This window comes from Anthonomus grandis, chromosome 22 (genome assembly GCF_022605725.1).
Source record: "Anthonomus grandis grandis chromosome 22, icAntGran1.3, whole genome shotgun sequence".
Classification (NCBI taxonomy): domain Eukaryota; kingdom Metazoa; phylum Arthropoda; class Insecta; order Coleoptera; family Curculionidae; genus Anthonomus; species Anthonomus grandis.
In genome coordinates, this window is record NC_065567.1 from 43,541,330 (window position 1) to 43,564,598 (window position 23,269).

The 23,269-nt window shown below is 34.2% G+C and overlaps 2 protein-coding genes across 6 annotated transcripts in view; one reads left to right on the top strand and one right to left on the bottom strand.

Annotated features, from left to right (window-relative positions):
* LOC126748242 (casein kinase I) overlaps positions 1-8,960 on the bottom strand; it is a 59,326-nt gene extending 50,366 nt beyond the window's left edge. Inside the window, exon 1 of one of the 5 annotated variants that reach the window (XM_050457330.1) lies at positions 8,358-8,960. The gene's annotated coding sequence lies outside the window, so the exon portion shown is untranslated. Of the gene's footprint in view, positions 1-1,232; positions 1,315-8,357 lie in introns of those variants that run through there. The other 4 variants (XM_050457328.1, XM_050457327.1, XM_050457325.1 and 1 more) reach the window with 4 other exon arrangements.
* A 267-nt stretch (positions 8,961-9,227) lies between these two features.
* The window catches only part of LOC126748415 (polyadenylate-binding protein-interacting protein 2B), a 50,321-nt gene continuing 36,279 nt past the window's right edge, over positions 9,228-23,269 (top strand). The window contains exon 1 of the mRNA XM_050457650.1: positions 9,228-9,360. Within this exon, the coding sequence (XP_050313607.1) occupies positions 9,297-9,360 (64 nt within the window). The 5' untranslated portion in view covers positions 9,228-9,296. The remainder of the gene's footprint in view (positions 9,361-23,269) is intronic.

Genomic DNA, 23,269 nt, shown 5'->3' on the forward strand with positions numbered 1-23,269 from the left:
TGTACATGTACCAGTAAAAAAATTTTCGACAATAAAGTACTTGAAAAAAAAAAAAAAAAAAATATATATTCCAATGGCCATTTTTTTATGTATTTAAAAAATCTCCATACATTTATTGCCATAACTCATAATTCTATGATTTATACTCAAAAGAAAGAGTCACTTAAAGCTGTTAAAGGTACATAAAATTGAAGTTGAACAATAAAATTGAAAACTTTTTATGAAGTTTACCAATGTGTAGTCAAGACTGCTTTTGAACACCTTTTAAATTATATGCTATTTTTAAGCTATGTATATTTAATATTTCCGTCTATTATTCCAGTATGAAATGTAATTTTCCAGTTTTATGCAAGTGCTTTAAAAACGGATTTTGAGCGTGAAAGTAACTTATTAATGTAAACCTGAAAGTGTGTATTTCTAATTTAAAAAAACTATGTTCAAAATTTAGTTTATTACAATTAAATTTTGTCATGAGAATTAGGGCGTCTCATCATTGAGTAGGTCCAACATTTTAAATGACATTTCCTAAATTCCAGTTTAATCAGGATCTTGCCAAGAGCTTTTAAAAATGCAACCTGTATAATAAATTTTTCACTGCTAAATAATAATATTGGGAGACTATGCTGAAATGGCCAGGTTATGCTGAAATTAATAGATTTGAACTTAGAAAGATATTTTGTTTCAAATACATTTTAAAACAAAATACACAGTTGAAGAGTTCTTGAATATTATAATTATTTGCAAGAAATTTAATTACACTAAATATATGTAGGCCATCAGCATACATAACATGTTTTGATTTCATAAATTTAATAAAACCATTATAGGTAAAAAAAGGTGCTAGATGAGCTTCTTCTGGAACTCGACATATTACATAAATGGAGTTGAATTAATAAATTTTAATCTATTTGATAAACAAGATTTAGGATTTAACCCACAAGGTCCTGGGGAAATACATTTGTCTAATCGCATATCTTAGGTGCATTATATACCACAAATTATATAGTTTAGTTCAATTAGAAAAATTAAACTATTTTGGCCTTAGAATAGGAATGGAATATCCTGACCAGATCATTTTATAGAAAGTTCATCGTCAGCGGCACGATTTTTGTCATCCTTCCTATTAAATACATATAGACCATTCAAAAACATTTAAAGAGCCTGATTAGAAGTTCTTTCTCTTATAGTCTTACTTACTAGTTTTACTAATGCAATACCATACATTTACTTACTAATCATAAGATAAACAGTACATCCTTTTTAATATCTGAGCAAGACATAAATGTAGTATGAATTCTTAGGAAACCAACAGAAATCTATCTTAAAATTAACATATTTCCAGAATTCCTAGCAAGGAATTCAATTCTTATTAACTTATTGATTTTTAAATTGTTATAATCTGTAAGTCCAATGATTTACGATATATAACTTGACAATCTAGATTTCATAATCATACTTGAAATGCTTAGATAAGTTATCTGTTACTAATTCGAAACACAATGCTGGACTATGAGATTCATATTTTCAAAAAATAATTTTGCTTGGTAGGCAAATTAATTATGGAGTTAATCAAACCTATTTGTATAATAAAAATGGCAATAATGCACTGAACATAAACATTCCTTAGTAGGTATTTTTTTAAGATTATTTTCAAATTAAATGCAAATAACTTCTAAGAATTTGATAGAATTTTCCTAGTAAGGAGTATCCGCATCATGAAAAATTAAATTGCCTATTTAATAAATATTATAGTAAAAAGATTGCAGTATGGTTTTGACCTCCATTACTACACTACTTATTCCATACTAAATGTATTAAGCTCTCTAGCATATACAGGGTGGACCATTTAATATTTTGAAGTTGATTGTAGAAAAAAAACTAGTGAATATTGTTTCAAAATTTCGAATTTATTCGAAAGACAGGCGTTTTTTATTTATGAGTGAAAAATTATATCATTCATGTGGCTGCCACGACTAATCTTACAATACTCCTTTCTGACCAACCAGTTTTTTTCCAGTACTTTTTCGATTGTTTCTGCTTGAATCTCATCAATAGCAATTCTGATTTCTTGTTTCAAGTCTTTAATTGTCTGTGAATGATAAACATTTATCTTTAAATGTTCCCTACAAAAAAATGGTCGAATTCAAATCGCAGCTCCGAGGCGGCCAAACGACTTCAAAATTGCGTCTTCAATTTTTTCAAGACGGAGCGTAAAAGTTCAACCGTTACGTTAGGTGTGTGGCAATTTGCGCCATGTAGTAGTAGTAGTAGTAAGGGTGGGAAAGCTAGAGCTCGGCAAGTAGGCCTCGACAGACCCTTTTCGCCAACCCCAGAATCACCCACCCCTACGCCTCCACTCCGAATGCGCGGTCTTCACTGAGTCGGCCCGTCCTTTTAATAAAGGCTTGCACGTTGTCCCAGTCCAGATCTTTAAGATCCTCCCGTTGGAGTGATCGTTGCTCCAAAAGTTTTCCTTCTCAGGCGACTTCACCTATCACAGATACCTAGTATATGGTATGAAGTTTCCTCTCCTGTACCGCAATTCGGACAGAGTGGGCTTTCTCTTATACCAAGAAGGTATCTGTTTAGACTGTTAATCACAGTCAGGATTCCCATCAAGTCTTTGATACTCTGTCGGGTCTTTGTTAGCAGTCGCCTTGCTTTAGAGCCGTCATGGTCTGGTATCATTTCCTTGGCCTGTCTACATCCTTCTGTCCTTTTTTTTCCCAGACTAGCTAGCGCTCAGCTCAACCTTGGGTTTCTGAAGCGCCTTAAGGGCAGGTTGACTATCAGAGTATATGCAAATTACTCGACCGGAGGTGTTTGCTATACTTCGAGTATAGCAAACACCTCCACTTGGAAAACTGTGGTATGTGGTATCCCTAGCGGAAAGGATGCGCGATACTGTTGATACCAAATTTCGGCCATGCCTCTTCAGTTTTTAGAATCAAAAATTAATTGAGCAAAGCTAGGTAACCCTCCTCTCCATTGACGGTATCAGCGACTCCTTTAAAGAAAAATGAACTTATGATGCCGCCAGTTCAAAATTGTCCCCATTTGTTCGGTTTACACACAATCTTGCTCAATGAATCCACGACTCTTTCCGTTCGCAAATTAAATCGCAAGAATTTTGAATGCACAATGATTCACCAACTCTTTCAAATAGCCCCACTGAAAAAAAATCGATGGGTTCATTGTGCCGTATGCATCTATTCGGAAACTCATTATTTAGATTTTCATGAACTTCTCATCTAAAATGTGGTGGAGCTCCATCAGAATATATGGAACCATATATTCTGTCTCACATTTAGAGGAACACCTTCTAATAATTGTGTCAGATTGTGTTAAAGAAAATCTAAATAAAATTCACTGGTCAGTCGAGATGGAAAAAAGTAAGGTCCAATATGCATGCCATTTACCACGCCAGCCCAAATAGTTAAAGAAAATCTATGCTGAAACTTATATCTTTTTACAACATTCGAATTTTCTACTGCTCAAACATGACTGTTGTGGAAATTTTGCACTTTGTTGGGTCGTGTTCGACCATTTCTAAAATGTCTTCCTCAATTTTTGCTCGATTCTTTTCGACCGTTTATAGTCAAAGTAATAATGGTTTGGCCAACAATGAGAATCAGCAGTCGAGCGGGAGTATGTCTATATCCATCCCTAACCCTAATCTATTGGATTAATTTTCGACAAAATTTCCAAACTATACCACCTAAACTTAGTTTGGATCCTGATGGTGTGCCCAATTATTTTCCGGAATAAAATAATTCTGGTATAAAACGGTATGCAGTGTTTCTTATCCTATTATGGAAACATAGTTACACTGTACCTATTTTTAAGTCTGGAGACCATAAAAATATTGAGAATTACAGAAGTGTTTGTGTGCAATCTGCCATTCTGAAACACCTGGATAGTCTTATTTATGACCAATTGTATTTTTATAATAAGGAGCAATTGATCAGTGAGCAGCATGGCTTTAGGACTGGTATGTCTACTTTGACAAACTTGTAGGTTTTCCAGCGGAGCTTGTTGAGTGTCTTGGAAAGGAGGGGTCAGGTTGATGCCGTATACACCGACTTCTCCAAGGCATTCGACAAGGTCGATCATACTATACTGCTCAGGAAGCTGGAACATTTTGGTTTTTCAAATCTTATAGTTGCTTGGTTTGGGGACTTTTTGTCAGGCAGGACTCAACAGACGAAAATCGGAAATGCCAGATTAAGTCGTGTGTAACCTCTGGAGTTCCCCAAGAGGGGCATTGTTCTTCTTTACTATTTATCATTTTCATAAATGATATAAATAAGTGCTTTAGGAACAATTTCTTTTTGGTTTTTTGCCGACGATGTCAAGTTCTGATCAATTTTATTACAGAGTGACTTAGATATGGTCAATCAATGGTGTATTGCCAAAGAACAGTTTCTGAATGTGAGCAAATGTAAGTTTATTAGTTTCTACAAGAAAAATAAAAGGTTTGACTCATTTTACAATATGGAGGGCGTTTCTTTTCAGTCATGTAATATTATTAAGGATCTTGGTGTATGATTTGATGAGCACCTAAACTTTAACACAAATATAACAAATCTGGTTCTTAACTCCTTAAAAGTTTTAGGCTTTGTTTTGCGTAATTGCAGGGAATTTTCTGTTAAGACCTGTAAAAGGATATATATGTATCTTGTTGGAATATGCATCAATGATATGGTCCCCTTTTTACACAAATTGTTGTACTGACCTATAAAGGATCCAAAATAAATTTATTCAATTTTGTTTATACAATATATATAGTATATATATGATATATATATCAATATACCATAAGCTTGATATGAGGATTCTCAATGATCACATTTATGATGATGCTCGGAGGTTATTGGACTTATCAACACTGAGGCAAAGCAGAGTTTACGCAGATTTGGTGGTCTTGTATAAATTGGTGAATGGTCAGTTAAAATGTCCTGAACTCCTTGGTGCAATATCTTTCAATATACCATCTAGGAATTTTAAACATAATAGATTATTCTCACTACCATTTCATAGCACTAATTATGCATCCCACTCCCCTATTGAACGGACACTTAAATTTATAAATTCTAATGAGGTTGAAATATTGGACATTACTTTACCTAGTTTTAAGAGGGAAATTAAAAGTTTAATCTAATTTCAGTGTTCAAAGATCTATCGGTCATCGGTCAACACAATATGATAAGTATTGCTTTCCACTTAATTTTGGAAATTGTAAGGCAGTATCTGAACTGCACTATTTGGTGCATAGATGGAGGAGAAATATGTGGAAAAGACATTCACCGAGACAGTTTGAGTATGCTGGTCATCCTTAGAAACCACTGATTCAGGGACATCATTACCCAACTGATGGTCATAGACAAAAGACCAAAAGTACCTAGGGGTTTCATAAAAAATTGTCTCCAGTCGTCTAAGATACCTCTGGTAACACTCCTGGCAATAGACCTTACACTGCTGCCTTAGCTCAGAGAATACAACAACACATATATCACAACATATATACAACACATCTGACTTGTGACATTTGTATCTACTATGAGCTATCTTTTTCTCAAAGATAAGGTTTTTCATGTGTGCATCAAACCACCTTGGAAAAGAAGAATGTTTGATTCTCTTTTGAGGGGCGTACAAAGAAACCAGGGCATTTAAAATATCATAAAATGGAGCAGCATGTTCTATAATAGTATGGGGAAGTTCTTACAAAAATGCATTAAAACATTTAAAGACAATCCAAAACTACATTCTTAATATCATTTTTAGAAAGGATAGTGTTTACAACATACCTACTTTACAATGAAAGAATACTGGCAATTCAATCTTTATAATATTTTAAGTGTTTGTTCTTTTATATAGGAAAACACTGAAATCGGTGTACATGTAAGCCATTCTTACTCTACCAGGTTTAATAATGAAGGAAACTTACAGATTCCCAATAGTACTACCAACCTAAACCTAGGACATATCACTATCTTAGTGTAAAAATATACAACATTTTGCCGCTAACAGTAAGGATGACAGGGAACAGAAGAGCTTTTAATAAGAAATGTATCACTTTTATAACTGATAATTTCAAAAAGTTTTCAACATTATTCTGAATTATCTTTCTTGATTCAAAGTAATAAAACTTCTTTTTTTTTCATTCAATTATCAAGCTAATTAAGTTTTGTTTGAGTTTGAGCAAATGGTGCACTATAACTATATCTTATTTTAATTTTTATCTAGTTTAAAATTCTTCCTTAGAGTCTCATCTCTGGAGGACTGTTTCAGACTCCAATCGGATTTGGATGGGCTTGTTGATTGGTGTACAACAAACGGTATGGATCTAAATGCTGGAAAGTGTTACTCAATGTCCTTTAAAAGAAATAGAGACCCCATAAACCACTCCTATTTTGTTGGTAACACCATATTGAAATCTGTCTCTCATATGAAAGATTTAGGTGTGACACTGGATAGCCCTTTAAGTTATATTCTGCACATTTCGGGGGCAGTTACCAAGTCTCTGCAGATGCTTGGATTTATCAAGAGGTGCTCAAGGGACTTTTATAATTTCCTCTATTTGTTTGCTCTATTGTGCACTTGTGCGTCCTTATCTAGAATTCAGTTGCTGTGTTTGGTCTTCATACTATAATAATCATATTCATAAGATTGAAAGTGTACAACATAAATTCTTAAGATATATTGCCTTTAAGCAAAATGGAGTACCTATAAATTATCAGGATGAGTTGGACTATCAGCAAATGGAAGCCTCATTGAATTTGAGAAGTCTTGAAACTTGTCGTAGACATAAAGATTTGAAAGTATTTTACAACATCCTTCACTCGCAAAGCTTTTGTCCTGCACTTCTTAATAAAATAGGTCTTTATGTTCCACCTAGGTCAACAAGGCAAGTTACTTCTTTTTAAAGCCAAACACACCGCACAAATTATGGTCACAATTCTTTTCTGGCAAGGACTGTTAGGCTGGCTAATCAGTATTCTGATGTTTGAGGGGCACACAGGGTTCATTAAGAAATTAAATCTTATTAATTGATAATGCTGTCTTAAACTAGAACTATAAGGTGTTGTGAATTGTGATGGTAATTGTTGCTTTGTGTTAACTATAAGTATTGTCTTTTTCTTTTTTTTTTTTTACTCTGAACCGATTGTTCCAAGTTATAGGTAATCTTTATATTCTAAGCTTTAATTGTATGTTGGGTTAGGTTAGTTTAATCATCCAATTATTATTCTTATAATATTTTTTTGTAATATTGGGCCAAACCCCGTTGATATATAATAAATATAAATAAATAAATTTAATTTTGGTAATATATGAGTAATAATATGTATTTTTTTACCACAGCTTTGTTAACAACACCTTGGTGTTTTAGACAAATAATTATTGGATTTGATTTTAGGACACCTATGTGCATAACAGCCTCTGGCTGCCCACTGCACTCAAGCTATATCGATAGAGCAATTTGTGGCTGATGTTTCAAAGTAAAAAAATACTTTGGATATTGTTTGGATGTGGAATTTAAATAATTTTAGAAAAATAAGAATGGCAAGGTTAAATTGTACTTGTTTTCATTATACATTCTTATTTTTCATAATAAATAGAGTTTGAATTGATTGATGAGAATAAATTTAATATATATTTACTTTGGATTAGGGTGTCAAAGAAAGTTCTGTAAATTGTCCATATTTTCGTATGCATCATTGTTATTGGAATCCCTTACCACACTATTAGGAAATTATATTTATTTTACACAAATAAACATCAATTGTTTCACTAATTTGTATGGTCATAGATCTTTAACCTTATTAAATAGTAAATCTGGATTCATGTGGATTGCAACAATAAGTTTGCAAAAAAAGTATTGGATAAGAAGCTTTAAAAGATTTATGTTGTGTCTGTTCTGTTTGTTTAGATTCTATTAATTTACAATGTTATTCATAAATTCTTCAATGTGCAGTACCATATATAAATACATGATTTTGAAAAAAACTGTATAATATTTATTATTTATTTTACATTTTGTAAACTAAACTTCTCGTATAAAGTTCTGTAACTTCCTATCTCATCTTTTCAACCCCATTGTGTACCAAAATCAACAGCTGTAATTTTATATATTCTTAGATTAATGTATAACAAGAATTTTATTAAATATATATATTTTTTAAACCTGATGTAGAATATATAAGGCATTTAAAAATAATGAAACATGCAGTTACCTATACCTGTTGTTGAATATAGCTGTAGGAAAGTGATAAAAACACATAACATATAAGTATTTGGATATTTTTTTGTCTTGTATAAGAAAAAGTGACTGATAAGAAATGACAATTTGTACTTACTTGTAATCTGCCCAATAAATGCTGTAATGTTATGATCCTTTGAAAAAATTAGGGTGTTTTGAGTCCTTAAACTTAAATCACTCATGAAAATTAAAATTGTTAGTCATAGGTATCACATTTTGTACTATCACAGTTATTTCACAAGTTCCTGAAAGTATCAGTATATTTGGGCATTAATATGTGGAAGTATTCACTACTCTGCAAGGGTGCACTACCTACATTCGAAGATTTGCCTCAAGTAGATATTTTGGTCTTCAAGTGTCATTTCATTAATTCAATTCCATATTCCCCGATTAAAGTGGAAAAACGGCAGAACGCCATTAGAGATTAACACCAGGCAATGTAACTTACGGTATAAAATAACCATTGAAGTTGGACACTAATCATAGCAAAAAAACCAGAAATAAACTAAAAACGATCCCACTTTTTATTTCTACTCAAAAACTTAGATTTAGTAGAAACAATTTATCATTTTTCCGGATTTCTTTGCAAATCCTATGCCTGTGCCGTGAAATTGACTTTTGGGTCAAAATAATCTCACACATGCGCAGTATGCGTCGTAAACTCCCGTTGTCTTAATTTTTATTTATTTTCCCTAAGGAAACCATTAAAACCATATTTCTGGAAAAATACAATTATTATAATTAGAATAAAACCAAATAATTTTTGAAATTATTTATTTTATGAAAATATTTGAATTTTATTGGTCGCTTAAAATCTAAGGTGTGGTGATGACTCAGAAATGGCTCTCGAATTGTTTAAGCGGCAAGCATTTGTTTCTCAGTTTACGCACGCGTCATTTCTTGATATTTAAACGTCATCGCAAGTACAGAAATTATTAAAGAATATTATTATTTCTGTATAAGAAAGTACCCTATATATAAATAAATATAGGAAAATTAGCCTTCCTCCTTAAAAGGTCCCAAAAATTCGTCCATAATGTCCGAAAATGATCGTAAAGATACTGCAAGCTTCGAAGCTGTAACGGCACCTATACAAGCAGGTAATCGCATGTTGCAAAAATTAACAAAAATGATAATAAAACATTATCATTTTTGTTTAAATTATGTTTTTTTGGGTGTTTTTTAAGCTAATGTTAAGTTTTCGATTAATTTCTCTTTCCAACGTAAAACTTTTGGCATTATGAAACAAGAAGCTCAGGAGCCACAATGCACTTTTGCTCTTTTGCTTGCGCATACGTAGTACGTACACGAACCTAACCTCAGTTTGTCTTTCAGGTATTGCGGTTGTTTAATGTAAATTGTTTACGTTTCGTTTATGTGCATTAATTATTCGTTTTTGCAAGTGTTATAAAGATTAAAGTCGAATAACGTGTTTAGAATGGAGACTAAAACATTTTACACTGTTTGCAATAAACATTATTCCAAAAGTTCTAATTTGCGAGCTCATGTAAAAAAATTTCATCCTGATAAGTAGAAATGTTTCGTTAATTTTATTTCTATTTAATGTTACTTGGAAGTCAGTTTCAGGCGAGGCGGTTCATCGTTCAAATTTATTAAAGTTTATTTTATTTTTACCTATACATTCTGAGTTAATACTGATGTAAAGAAGTAACACAAATTAACATTACATTTCATAAATCGGGACTCATTTTTTAAATTCTTCACTAGCAATGATTACTTTGTAGTTATTTGATTATTTTACATCACTAGTCTGGTATACAGGGTGTTTTTTAGATATTGCGACAAAATTCAGGAACGTGTTCTTTGGACAAAAATAAGAAAAAAAGTTGCTATAAACATAGGTCCTAAACAAAAAAAAAATAAATAAATTTACATTAAATTATAGCAATCAGTCAAAGTAGAAAAATGTTTTTTTTTTGTGCGAAAACCGTGCATCTAACGGACAAAGTCCAAGTGATCAAAAATGTTGCAAATAAAACGGGGAATTTAAAAATATTTTTTAATACAAGAAAAATCAGTGGCGTACCATTTTTCTTTATAAAAGTATTCAGCGAAAAACCCGCACACACGCCACTGGAGAACATAAAAAATGTTAAAAGTATGTTGGTAAATGGCTCTGGATACACAGACCCTGCATACCAGTCTTTGGACAAATATCTACAGGGGTATTTAAGTTATCGAAAAAAAATAATTTTTTTGTTAAAACTTTACCACCCTGTAAGCTCAAAATCCAAAAGTCTAAAAATCTAATACTTTAATCTTTGTATCACTTGCAAAAACCAATAATTAATATACATAAACGAAACGTAAACAATTAACAAACAACCGCAATACACAAAAGACAAACTGAGGTTAGGTTCGTGTACGTACTACGTATGCGCAAGCAAAAGAGCAAAAGTGCATTGTGGCTCCTGAGCTTCTTGTCATTATGAAGGAAATGAAGAATTTATAAAGTAGGCAAGTTTGAGGTTAGATTTTAAATTAAGCATCTATTGTAGCTCACGAGTTGTTTGTGAGATCGGTGAGCCAATGGAAGGAAAGAATACATTAATTTCCGCACCCATGCGGGCCAATCACGGCGCTTTGTCTGTGATTGGCTCAGATAATTAAGGCGCGTATTTCAAATCTGATTATAAGAGGAATTATGGTGTTTGAGGAAAATAAACATAGGGAACACTTTACTTACGTAAAGAAATTGTTTATTTTCAGCAAATGACGGGAAATACTTTTGTTACATGATCTTATTAATTTTGCTTTCACTAAAATAGAATTTATCTCATTTCAGGCACCTAATGGATAGTTTTGATTTAATTTTCAGGCTCTAAACTCCGCTCAATTAAAATTTAGTATAAAAAAATGATAATTTTATTAAATAGTCTAAAAAGAACACTTGTTACTATTTTATCTAGTAATTTAATTTATTATTTTAATTATCTTAATCCATTATATTATTTAACATTTTCATTTTAAAATAAAAAAGTTTAGAAATGTATTATTTTATTATGATATACCTACTACACTTTTTTGTCTCGTGTGATCCATACATCAGATGCAATTGCATACTATGAAAATGAGGCATAATAATGGAAAACATTTCTTGTATTCTCTTTCAACAATGAAAAAAGACTAATATTTATCAGGATCTGAGATTATTAAATATGAATAAAATAACCAGATTATATTTGAATAAGGTAGGTTTAGTTATAACACTGATCAGTGGCGGCTCGTCAGGGGAGGCAAGGGAGGCTTAGCCTCCCCATCAAATTGTAATGAAATAATAAAAATATTTAACAAAAATAAAAAAAGAAAATATTTTTTTTCCAAATAATAAGTACCGACTCTATAACTTCTAATACACCAATATAGCGCGAACCAGCCATACGTCATACTGTTAATTCGCCGCGACTCGCATCTTTTTTTAAACAGTTGTAAGAAAAGAGAGAAAGCTAACCGGCTTCATCCGCATCGACACAGAACGTGTGCGAGAACGCGATACATTACGAAATAAGAAAAGCCATACGTAGCAAGGGAGGCAAGCCTCCTCCAGCGGTCAAAATCCAACGGGCCGTGCACTCGATTTGGCGCCGACAACCGCCGTTTTCATCGCGCGAAATAAGGCGCCAAGGGAGGCTAGCCTCCGATCATCTGATTATCCTGATTTTTGTTTTGTTTTGTTTTGAATTTTCAGCAGTTTTCAGTCGTTTTGATTTCGGTGATCGTCGTGTCTTTTGCCCGTGAATTTTGACAAGGTAGGTGGTTTTGGCTAACGGTTTTATTGATTAGTTTTGATTTTGTCGATTCATCGATTTAATTGTGCGGCCGGATTTCCCTCTATGTTAGTGTTTGGTACTTAATTTAAGGTATTTATCGTGTTTAATAATTTATTATTATGTGTATTTGAGTGATGCAAGGTAAGATATTTTTATTTAATGGCTTCTTTTATTAATCATCATATCATTTCTAATGTTTGTTTGCTGAAAGATGAAAGATGGACAAATTAAATGAAATCAAACAAGCTGAAGATTTAATAGACTGGCTGCTTTTAAACAATCTTAGTTCATTAAGCTTTGATGCCAAATATTATGTTATTAAGACTTTGGGCAGGCCTCAGCCCCATTTAATTTCATTGCATTCTGCAGACAATCGACAAATTCGCGGGTTTAATTTGACTTGGTACAGCAAATATGATTGGTTGACCGGATCGGTTAAAAGAGAAAAGCTTTTTTGCTGGGCTTGTCTGTTATTTTCTGTCCAAACTGAATATTCTACGTGGTCAAAAACTGGATATTCTGATTTAAAAAATTTGCCTCGGTCCATTGAAAGACATTTAAAATCAAAGGAGCACATTTTTTCGTCTTGCAAATTAAGGCTTTTTGGAAAACAAAATATTGCTTCTGCTTTAGATAATGCTCAAAAAGAAGCCATTATTTCTTTTAACAATCAAGTACGTGAAAACCGGTCAAATTTAAAGCGGCTTGTTAACATTACTCTTTATTTAGCTTCACAAGAACTGGCTTTTCGCGGACATGATGAGACCGAAGAGTCGATTAATCGTGGCAACTATAAAAAACTTTTGACGTTGTTGGCATGCGGGGCGCCTGCGGGCTTTCTATCTGCACTTATCCTTTAGCCTCCCCTTTCCAAAAACTCACGAGCCGCCACTGACACTGATGCAGAATATTCAAAATTTATTATATCAACTTCATCTATTAAACAATCTACTAATATATAACATTATTGCTTAAAGGGTTCTACTTACAAAAGTTGCAAATAAATACCAATAAATATGAAACAAACACTAATATATTATTTAGTTATAACAAAGACAAAATTAAAATTAAAAAAATATATTTTATAAGTATCTTTCACCATAAGCCAACAAATTACATGAACACAAAATATAGCCAACACCACTTAGATATAATACCAGAACAGGGCACTCACAAAAGCAATGTCATGCAATAATAAAATAGTTATAAACATTTCGTTATAAATAACTTTACGTTATGGATAATTACGATTTTGTTAGCCTTTTGCTTCTTAATTTCATCAGTGTGTCCTATGTGGGTTTCAAAAAATTTTACTCTAATCACTCCTGAAAAAATATCCTATAAATCTTTTAGTTTAATAATTATTAAGCAAATAAAACCTACCATCATAGGCTAACGAAAGAATTTGTCTGGTTATTCTATGCTACCATCTACTAAAATTTTAACGATTATTCTTGATAGATAAATTCCTTGAATGCGAATGCTTCCTTTAGACTTTAAATTCCGTTGCAAACATGTACTAACATATCCTAAAACATGACATTTCCAGTTCCATAATAACCGCCGCCATCTTTTTTAGCCATACATAACCTTCATTAGGTAACCTTCATTTCTGGGTAGGGTAATCTATTCATCCTATGCTGTCTTGACCGTTTAAATATTGAGTTTAAGTCCTCATTAATTTGCTGCATACATTGACATGCATTATGAGTAGGAAATTCGGATAGCAGCTGTGTGTCATCTGCATAAAGATTTACGGAACAAAACCGAATCTGCTCTGGAAGATCGCTAGTGTAGATGCTAAATAATAAAGGTCCGAGGATACTACCCTGGAGCACTCCATAACCAGTGACAACAGGTTCAGATCTTGCTCCATCCAGTTCCACAATCTATGTCCTCAGTTGAAAATTACTTTGGAACTATTTGCAAACACTCACTGAAAAACCGAAGAAGCTCATATTAGCCAACAGCATCTCATGATTTATGGGATCAAAGGCCTTACTTCAGTAAGAAATCTAACAGTACCAGGCAAGAAACATAAAAGGAGTCCATATTGGTTGATATCTCGGAAGCTACTTTTGTCAGGGCTATGGCTTTTCCATGATTTTTCTAAAAACCAGACTGTGCTGAGGGTATAATTTCATGCATATTTACAAATTCAAGCAACATATCCAAGACTATTAATTCAAACATTTTGGCAAAGATGGGCAAAAGAGCAATTGGTCTTAGCTCTGAAAGATTGTCAATAAGCTTTTTTCTCTGCTTTTATTGCAGATAAAAAGCCTGGCATGGGCATGGCTGTTTGTGTTTGTCATACAAAAAACTCTCGTGGTGCGGGACCCACGTTAAACTGTAGGTCCATAATAAGCAACAAGATTGGGCGGCCGTCGAAATGACGCGAGTCCATTGTATTTGAGGAAGAAGAAGATTGCAGATGAAAGTTTATTGCAATAATGCTTAAGATCTAGGTAGTAATATTTATCTGCCTAGGTAAGTATGTGTTTTGTACTTATTAAAGGCTTTCGTTTTCAAGTTTATAGCTTTTATAGTATTACTTATATAGGGTTTGACAGTCTACGAGATATAATTGTTTATAAAAGAGTAAATTGATCAAAGAGCTGACTGCTCTTCAGCTTGTATTCGAGACTAATCTTATCAATGGTTTCGTCAATAGATCCCTTTCCTAATACTGAGTTGAAGTTTATGTAACTTATAGAAGAATCAAAAAGCACCCTATTGAACTTACGAAAATATCTATTAGTAAAAAGGTTGGGTTTAGGTTGGTCAAGTATAACATTTAATTAAATAAGAGTAAACAAGCCGATGGTCAGTGATGCCATAGAAATCTATTAAACCGAAGTGAAAAACCGCCTCGCTTCACTAGAAACAGCAAATAAATTGAAATTTATTTCATCAAAATAACAATGTGATACATAGGAGATAGTACTGATAGCAATGTATCAATAAAACCCAGCTGCTTATAACTGCCAGAAGGAGAGCCATACACAATACCTAGCAAACAATGTACTGACTTAATTTTAACAGATAACCAATAAAGTCAGTGGGATCATTAAAAATTTTTGTGTATACAGCACTGCAAGAGAAATCACTCGCCACATAAGCAGACAACCCTTGGATTGAATTGAATTGTCGAAACAGTGGGCTGCCAAGGCAGTTGTGCATATAGGTCTCCTAATGGACTCGTCATGCCCCACCGGAGGTTACCAGAGCCCAACGGCCTTAGAGAAACCGCCCGAAGGACTTAAAGAATTTCGAACGAACAACGAATCTGAAAACAACCCTTTATCTCTTGCCGAGCGACCACTACGAAACACTATGGTTACTTAACCAGTTCTCAGTTAAAACAAATAAGTGATATTTTTCATTCATTACTAGTTTATTTATGTCACTGAAAAAAAAACAATTACAGATCTTATGTTAACATCTAAAATCTAAAAATATTGTAAATTATGTCTACTAACCATGAGTGTTTAATGGTTTACAGTTTATGGGCTTTGGGTTGAAAGTACCGAAAGACGAAAAGAAATAACAGAAGGAGGTGAAGGAGGATCTGGAACTATTTTATTATAATTATTTATAGAGTCTGGTAGAAGTATATTGCTTAAAAGATTCTTTCATTAGTTTTAAGCATTTAAATTTATAAGCATTTCTAGGCGTATAAGTCTAAATGAATAGTGTAAGCAGATCGCATGAGCAGAAATAACCCCAGAAATAACCCACAGAAATTTCCCCTCCACATAACTGCATTTTTCGTACTGCACTGACAGTGAATTATGGATTAATGTAATATAATATATAACTGAATTTGACCAAATCGTATGCTTTTATAATTAAGGAAAAAACTAAACCGCTTATCTATCAAAGAAAAAAATTAATTGATTTCGTAAAAATTGTTAAATATGAACAGTACAGTACTACGATTTTCCGCTGTATAAACACAACCTAATAACATTAACAGGTCCGATAAGAGGAGAAGGGGAGAATCGGAGACTTTTCCCTCCGAACCCGGATTTCTCAGATTCTTAGGGCCGGACTCCAGTGTAATTTGAGAAATTCTTAACTTATAAAAATATAGTAAATTATAATTATACCAAAGTTTCTCCGTGATCAATTAAATGAATAATTTTCCGTCTCTCTTTTGTTCAAAACACTCATGGTAAAAAAAGACATTAGTTTGGAGTCTAAGCAAATATGCTTTTTTTCTGTCTGCCTTGTCGCCTTTTCAGTACCAAAACGTTGCAATGCTCCAATCTCTGCAGCCCAAGTGGATATTCAATTGATCAAGTATGGAAGAAGTTTTATGATATCTTGCCGTCTCATGAAAATAGGAGCGATCATGTTGGATGTTACATAAAATGGCGTGAATTAGAAGTGCGAATACGGAAATTTCTTAGGAATACTAGAGTTGTTCAGTCACTATGATGCCATGCTTGGAGAAAGTCCCAACACTCACATTAGAGTTTGCAAGTACATTACGTGTTTCCTGATGTGCTTAATACCTTTTGTTGTCATGTTATTTTGAAGGAAAGAGCAAGTTTTATAATACTATTTTGGTTGATGCGACACCTAATTTCAGTCACGTAAAGCAAATACCTTTTATTCTTCGAGACAAACGACTGAAGCCTGATGAAAAAAGATGTCAGATTGAAGAACGTTTTGGCTTTTATTAATATATATGCATTTTACGCACCCTGCGGCGCTCATACACTCAATTTCAAACGAGACGACACTGCTGAATGCTGTCACAATGCAACCATTTTTTTGGAGTAGTTTTAAAATATTTGAACATGTTCAGTAGCAGTACGATACATCAGAACATTTTAAAAGTGTACCAAGTTCATTTCACTGCTTATCGGACACAAGATATATTTGAAGGTAAAGTATTTTATTAAAAATAGTATAACGTATTAAACCTAATTATACTTAATTTAATTATTATCTTCAACGTTGTATCTTGAATAATATTCTCCAACGGATTGTGGGAGGTCATTGGCTGCTTCCCCTAGCGATGTTGCAGTTTCATAAGTTCCAATACGCGATCTAACCCTTTCATGATCATACTGAAAAGTGTCTATTTCATGAAATATTGGATTTAATCCCCCAAAGCGTTGTAAGGGTCTCACCGGTCCTTCTGGTGTCAATCTTAAAACTTCAGTGTTACTTGGCCGACTAACCTCCTGATTATACTGAAAAGTGTGTATATCAGAAGTTGCTGCTGATCTATCTGTTTCCATCTGGGTTACGATTTTTGATGTCTGGTTTAATTTTCCCATTTGTGCATGGAAGATTGCTTCATTAATCACCTTTTTGCAATATATGGCCATCTCAGAAGGCAGTTCTTGAAGTTCTTGGCCTACATGTCTGCTCGGTTTGATGCTGTCAAAGCTCTTACAAACGTGACAGGTTTCAACTTTACCACAGAAACTAAGAGCGATGTCGATGGCATTATCAAATATATAACTAAATTCGAATGTGTCTTAGTGTCTTCTATATGGTTCAAGATTCTCATAGCAATCATCTAAGTTAGTTTAATTCTACAAGTTTAATTCAGCAATTTTAAGAATTTCTGAGCATGTTTTATCCGCAGGGAGAACAAAACATACTAATAGGTTTCCTAGAAACATGAGCTACGTTTACAACGCGCGGATCTATTAGATCCAGGGATCAAATGATAGACTATTTTTATTTAGTACAGCCCTGTTTACAAGGATTGATTTTGAGGGTTAAGTCCAGGATTATCTCTAGGATCTAAATGTCAGTTGAAGTGAGTTTAGACGAAGAATTATAGAACATAACCTCTAAATCTTTAAAAGTGTTATTGTTTAAAGATAATAAAAACAAACTAATAATTTCTTTTTCAAGACTTAAGCTTGTCTATATCCTAAGCTAACATCCAATAAAATGTCAAACTTTTGGTACTTTAGAATAGGTCATAGGTGTGTACACTGAAAAAAAAAACTAAATTTAATCTACCCTGTTTGGGAAGCAATATCAACTGGCTGCGCTTCTGCAACAAGAACGACGATGAAGGACGAGAAGCTGAGCTATTTGCCACCATATGCGGGCTTACGCAGCTTGTGGAGGAACCTACCAGAATCCCCGACCGAGACGGCGAGTTCGCGAGTCTCCTAGATCTGGTCTTGGCTTCAGACCCTGACTCGTACACTGTATCAGTACATGCCTCTCTAGGAACATCGGACCACAAATTGATAACAGTCTCTTGCCAGTTGGAGGTTAAAATGCAGGATCCTCCGATGCCGCGGAAGGTATGGCACAATCAGCAGAGTGGAACCATCTTCGGAAATTTTATCGCTCATTCCCTTGGAAAGAAGTCTGCTTCAGAACCAATAACATCTCAGAATGTGCAAACCAAATTAGAGAGACGATCTTGGCAGGAATGGAAGCTTATATCCCTTTTTCTACTAAATGCGGATCAAACAACAAGCAATGGTTCAACCTGAATTGCAAAAAGGCAGTAAACACTAAAATCGCAGCATACCGCAAATGGCGTCAACATCCTTCCATTGAAAATCGGAGAAACTTTTTAGCCTCCAGAAATAGCTGCAAGCGGATTATTGATGAATGCAAAGAGAGTCACAACAACAGGATCAAAAACAAACTGCTAAACTGCCCAAATGGAACAAGATCTTTCTGGTCAGTATCGAAAGCCGTTAGTCAAGGATTTGCTAAGTCGGCCTTGCCACCCCTAACAGCAGATGATGGTTCTATCGCGGTAACAGCAAGGGAAAAAGCCAACTAACTGGGTAAACTCTTCGCGTCCAATTCTACTCTGCACTCGCAAGGCAAAACACCGCCATATTTGCCAAGGGTGAATTCATCGATGGGAGAAATTTCGTTTCCCCAACGAATTATAAATAAAATTCTTAAAAGCGTAGACACCAACAAAGCTTCTGGACCCGATGGAATTCCAGCCCTAATACTAAAACGTTGTGCAGACGAATTGACTCCTCCCTTATGTAGACTGTTCACGGCATCGTATAAGCAGGGCCAATTTCCAACAAGCTGGAAAACTGCTCGACTGCAAGCTGTACCCAAAAAGGGTAAGAAGACGATGCCCTCCAATTACCGCCCGATTGCACTAGTTCCAGTAATATCGAAGATTATGGAGAAAGCAGTCAACCAACAACTGTTAAGATATCTGGAATCATCTGGACTAATCAGCGATCATCAATACGGCTTCCGAAAGCTTAGATCCACCGGCGATCTTCTGGCTTACGTCACACACTTGAGGACGGAGGCCATGCAGAAGCACGGCGAGTCCCGCTCAGTCGCTCTTGACATTTCCAAGGCTTTTGACAGAGTATGGCATGAGGGACTACTAACCAAGCTCTCCTCAATCGGCATACAAAACTCATTATTGAATTGGATTAAAAGTTTTCTTGAACAACGAACAATCCAAGTAGCCGTCGATGGATACCTTTCCGACAAATTTAACATTATCGCTGGAGTCCCTCAAGGATGCATTCTATCCCCTACCCTTTTCTTGATATATATCAAAGATTTGCTAGGAACCACTGTCAATCCAATCTACAGCTTTGCGGACGATAGCACACTTATTTCCACATTTAAGTCCGCCAAACCAACGACAGCCGCAAGTTCTCAGAATCTTAGGCAGCAACAAGTAGCTTCAACCAACAACGATATTAGAGCAATCTTGGAGTGGGGCGGTAACAATCTGGTCAATTTTAACGCTAAAAAACGCAGGCTGCAGTATTTACGATGAAGACTAACCTTGGTGGCCCGGAGCTGATTATGGCAGGGAAAACATTGCCAATGAAATCATCTTTACATCTTCTAGGAGTCGAGGTCACCAACAGTGTGTCCTGGCATGACCACGTTGCCGAGGTCGCCAGCGCGGCTTTCAAAAAAACTCGGAGTGCTTTTCAAAACGAAAAAACTGTATACACCAGAACAGCTGCTGACTCTTTATAAGGCTCAAATACGCCCTTCCCTCGAATATTGCTCGCATGTCTGGAGCTCTGCACCCAAGCATAGTTTAAACCTGCTGGATTCTATACAGAAGAGAGCTATTCGTCTTATCGACAAACCAGAACTGACAAGGAGTCTGGATAGTCTGGAGCACAGGAGAAAGGTGGCTGATCTCTGTTTATTGTACCGTTATTATCACGGTAAGTGCTCCTCTGAGCTGGCAGGCCTGATTCCACCCAGGGCTGTTCCGGCAAGAAGGACGCGTTTAGCAGTTGCGGCTCATCAACATCGAGTCCACCTGCCTACCCCAAGGACGTCGCTGTATCGGGACTCATTCATCTGGAGAACATCTTCTTTGTGGAACGGGCTTCCACCTCACATATTTCCTGACGCATACAACCTGCAGCGATTCAAGATAAATGCCCACAAATATCTTCGCGCAAGCACCACTCCAAGAGTGACATAGGACTTTCCTCTTGTGCTTGTGTTTACCATAAAAAAAAAAAATCAAATTCGCGTATTAAATTTTAGTGCGCTGCCGTTTACACCGAAAAAATAGCCCTCGTGACGTCATTTGATCCAATTATTAAATATTTGGTACTCCCGTTGTGAACGTGGCTATGGAAATGAGTTTTAGGTCATCATTTGCGCAACAGAACGTCGAGTCAGTCATCTGTAAGCTTTGACAGTTTTTGAATATTTCTACAAAGTGTTGATCATCAAAATTTTTAAAAATTACGGAGATTACATAAAAAAAACAAACATTTCCGTTAAAAAACAGAGATCTGGTCACCATATAGAATGAAAAAGTATATCGTATCTAACGGCCTTCGTGTAAAACGTGACCGTACCAAACCGCCTTGAGAGAGAACTCGTGAAAGTATAGATCGGTTTTTCCAAATGTCACTGTCAAAATTGTCAACGTCAACATTTTCACTTGTGTTATTGTTGATCGTATATTCACGATTGTCTCGAAACGGTAGTGCGTTATTTGGTTGCTTCCATTTTTTTTTTGGTAAACGTAAAATTTTGAAACGTTTCTTCAAGCAGTGATTTAAAGCTACGAAATTAAAGGTTTATAAAGCTTTAAGCTATTCCCGCCGCTAAAGATTTTTTGTAGGACTAGTAGGATTCTCTGAGGTAAGAAGAAAGCATAAATATTTTTTTTTTGACCATAACAGAATGTTGATCTAGTTTTTTTACCTCTGGCTTGGTTGAAGCAAGCAGTAAAACTTGGATTTTCTGCTTCATGAGTTTTAAGTTCTTTATAAAAATACATTTTGTGAACGTTTTGTAATCGGTAATGTAGCTATTCAATATTAGCAAATCATTGGGCTATAAAACAAAAATTTAATATCCACCATTATTTTGTTTGTGATTGATGCCTATTTTTAACTTGTGTACAGGCTTAGCTGTAGAGCCAAAATAATGTTATCATTGCATTGTATTGAAATTTAGCAATAAAAGTAGGCAATTTAATGTTTCTTGTTTTTTTGCTGAAAGTCACACTTAGATTCACTTTTATATTTATTTATTTGCTTAGTATAGGGATCTTTAAAAATATAGGCCAATGTTTTTCAAACATTTTGCTGAAACTATCAGATAAAAGGGAATAGTTCTGTATACATTTCAAATTTCAGTTTTTTAAAAGAGAACTGTATTGAATGTAACTAAGTTTAGCCAATAACTAGCTTTCAATACATCAAACAACTGCTTTTATAATTCATAGTTTAGAATATTTTACTAAATATTTTCATTGGCAGCTATTCTGTTTTTTGTGCTAACATTGTAAGTGCAAAAATTACTGATATTGATTAACATGTTGACCAGATAAAGTTTATATCTCCTTGCAATACCTCTGACAATTTTCAGACTTCAATAGGTTACTATCAAATAGTTTTTACTAACTTGTGGAAGTTCATCTTTCTGAAATGAGTGTTTGAAAGTAGATCAAGAGGGAAAAACAAAAACTATATGACAATGTCAACAAAGATCGACTTTAAAAAATCCAGTTTTATATCAAAATTTTTATTAGGCACAAGGAAAAAAGCCTTTCAATATATTCAGATTTTTCTAAAGTCTTTGATAAGGTTACCCATTATCTATCTCCTTATAGAGAAGCTTTATTATTTAGGCACAAAGAATCAAATCAATCAGTTGTTTAGTCTCTCTGACAGATGTTGGACCAATGCCTTCTCTAAAAGAACAACCAGCCTGAGGATGTTTGTTTACACGATCAGCTGTTTATACTTGGATATTGGTTTTGACCTGATGCTTTTCTTGTTATGGATTATCTGCCTCATTAGTCAATCTTTTTAAGTATTTAAGTCTATGTCATTTGCGTTAGTGTGTGTTAAAAGGATAGGTGTGTTAATGTTTTCCCACAAGATCTTGAATCACAAAAAAAGTGGATAATTGCAATCAAAACTTTACACCAAGAAAGGCATCAAAGGTAAAAATATTTATTGGCTTCATTGCAACTGATATATCTAGCACATTGTATATATAGGTGTGCAAGCTACGCTTTCAGCATCATGAAATTGAAAGGGCTACTTCTTTTTATGTGGAAAAAACTTAGAGAAACCAAGACGTGCTAAAGGTGCATAAGAAAACATTTCTCATAATCTGTGAGAGTTAAACATCCAGTTAAATATGAATTTACTAGCGGATTAGGTATTTAATATCCAGTTTTCATTTATCTGATGTTGTTTTAAATTAGCTACCAGGATGTCCACAACACCGTTCAAAGGCAATATCTGTCCTTCAGGAAAGTCCTAGAGAGCATTTTAATAAGAGACAGCATTTTAATGCAAAGGGCAGTTGCTGAAAGTTTGGAATCTGCTATCTTATATGAGAGCAAACAATCACTTTTACCCTTTGAAGAGATATTCATTAAATTTAAAAATAACATTCTCCCAGGCTGGCATATAACAACAACAGTAAATTATGTTTGTTTTAATTATATTGTTGAGTTTGAAGTGTACTTGTATCAGTTTCAGCCGATTCTCACTTTAACTTGACTTTAAATTATCAAAATAGTAATACACATTTAATTGGTCTTGGTAAAAATAAAATAGTGTTTCCAAAAATTGTTAGTACTGTTAACAAAATAGAAGAGAAAATTATCGGAATATTTCTCACACATCTGTGAGGAAATCAACTGAGGAAAAGCCACAAGCTATTAGTTTTATAACTGAACAAATAAAATTGATCTCTGTAAGAAATAAAAATTCTCTATGGTATGTAT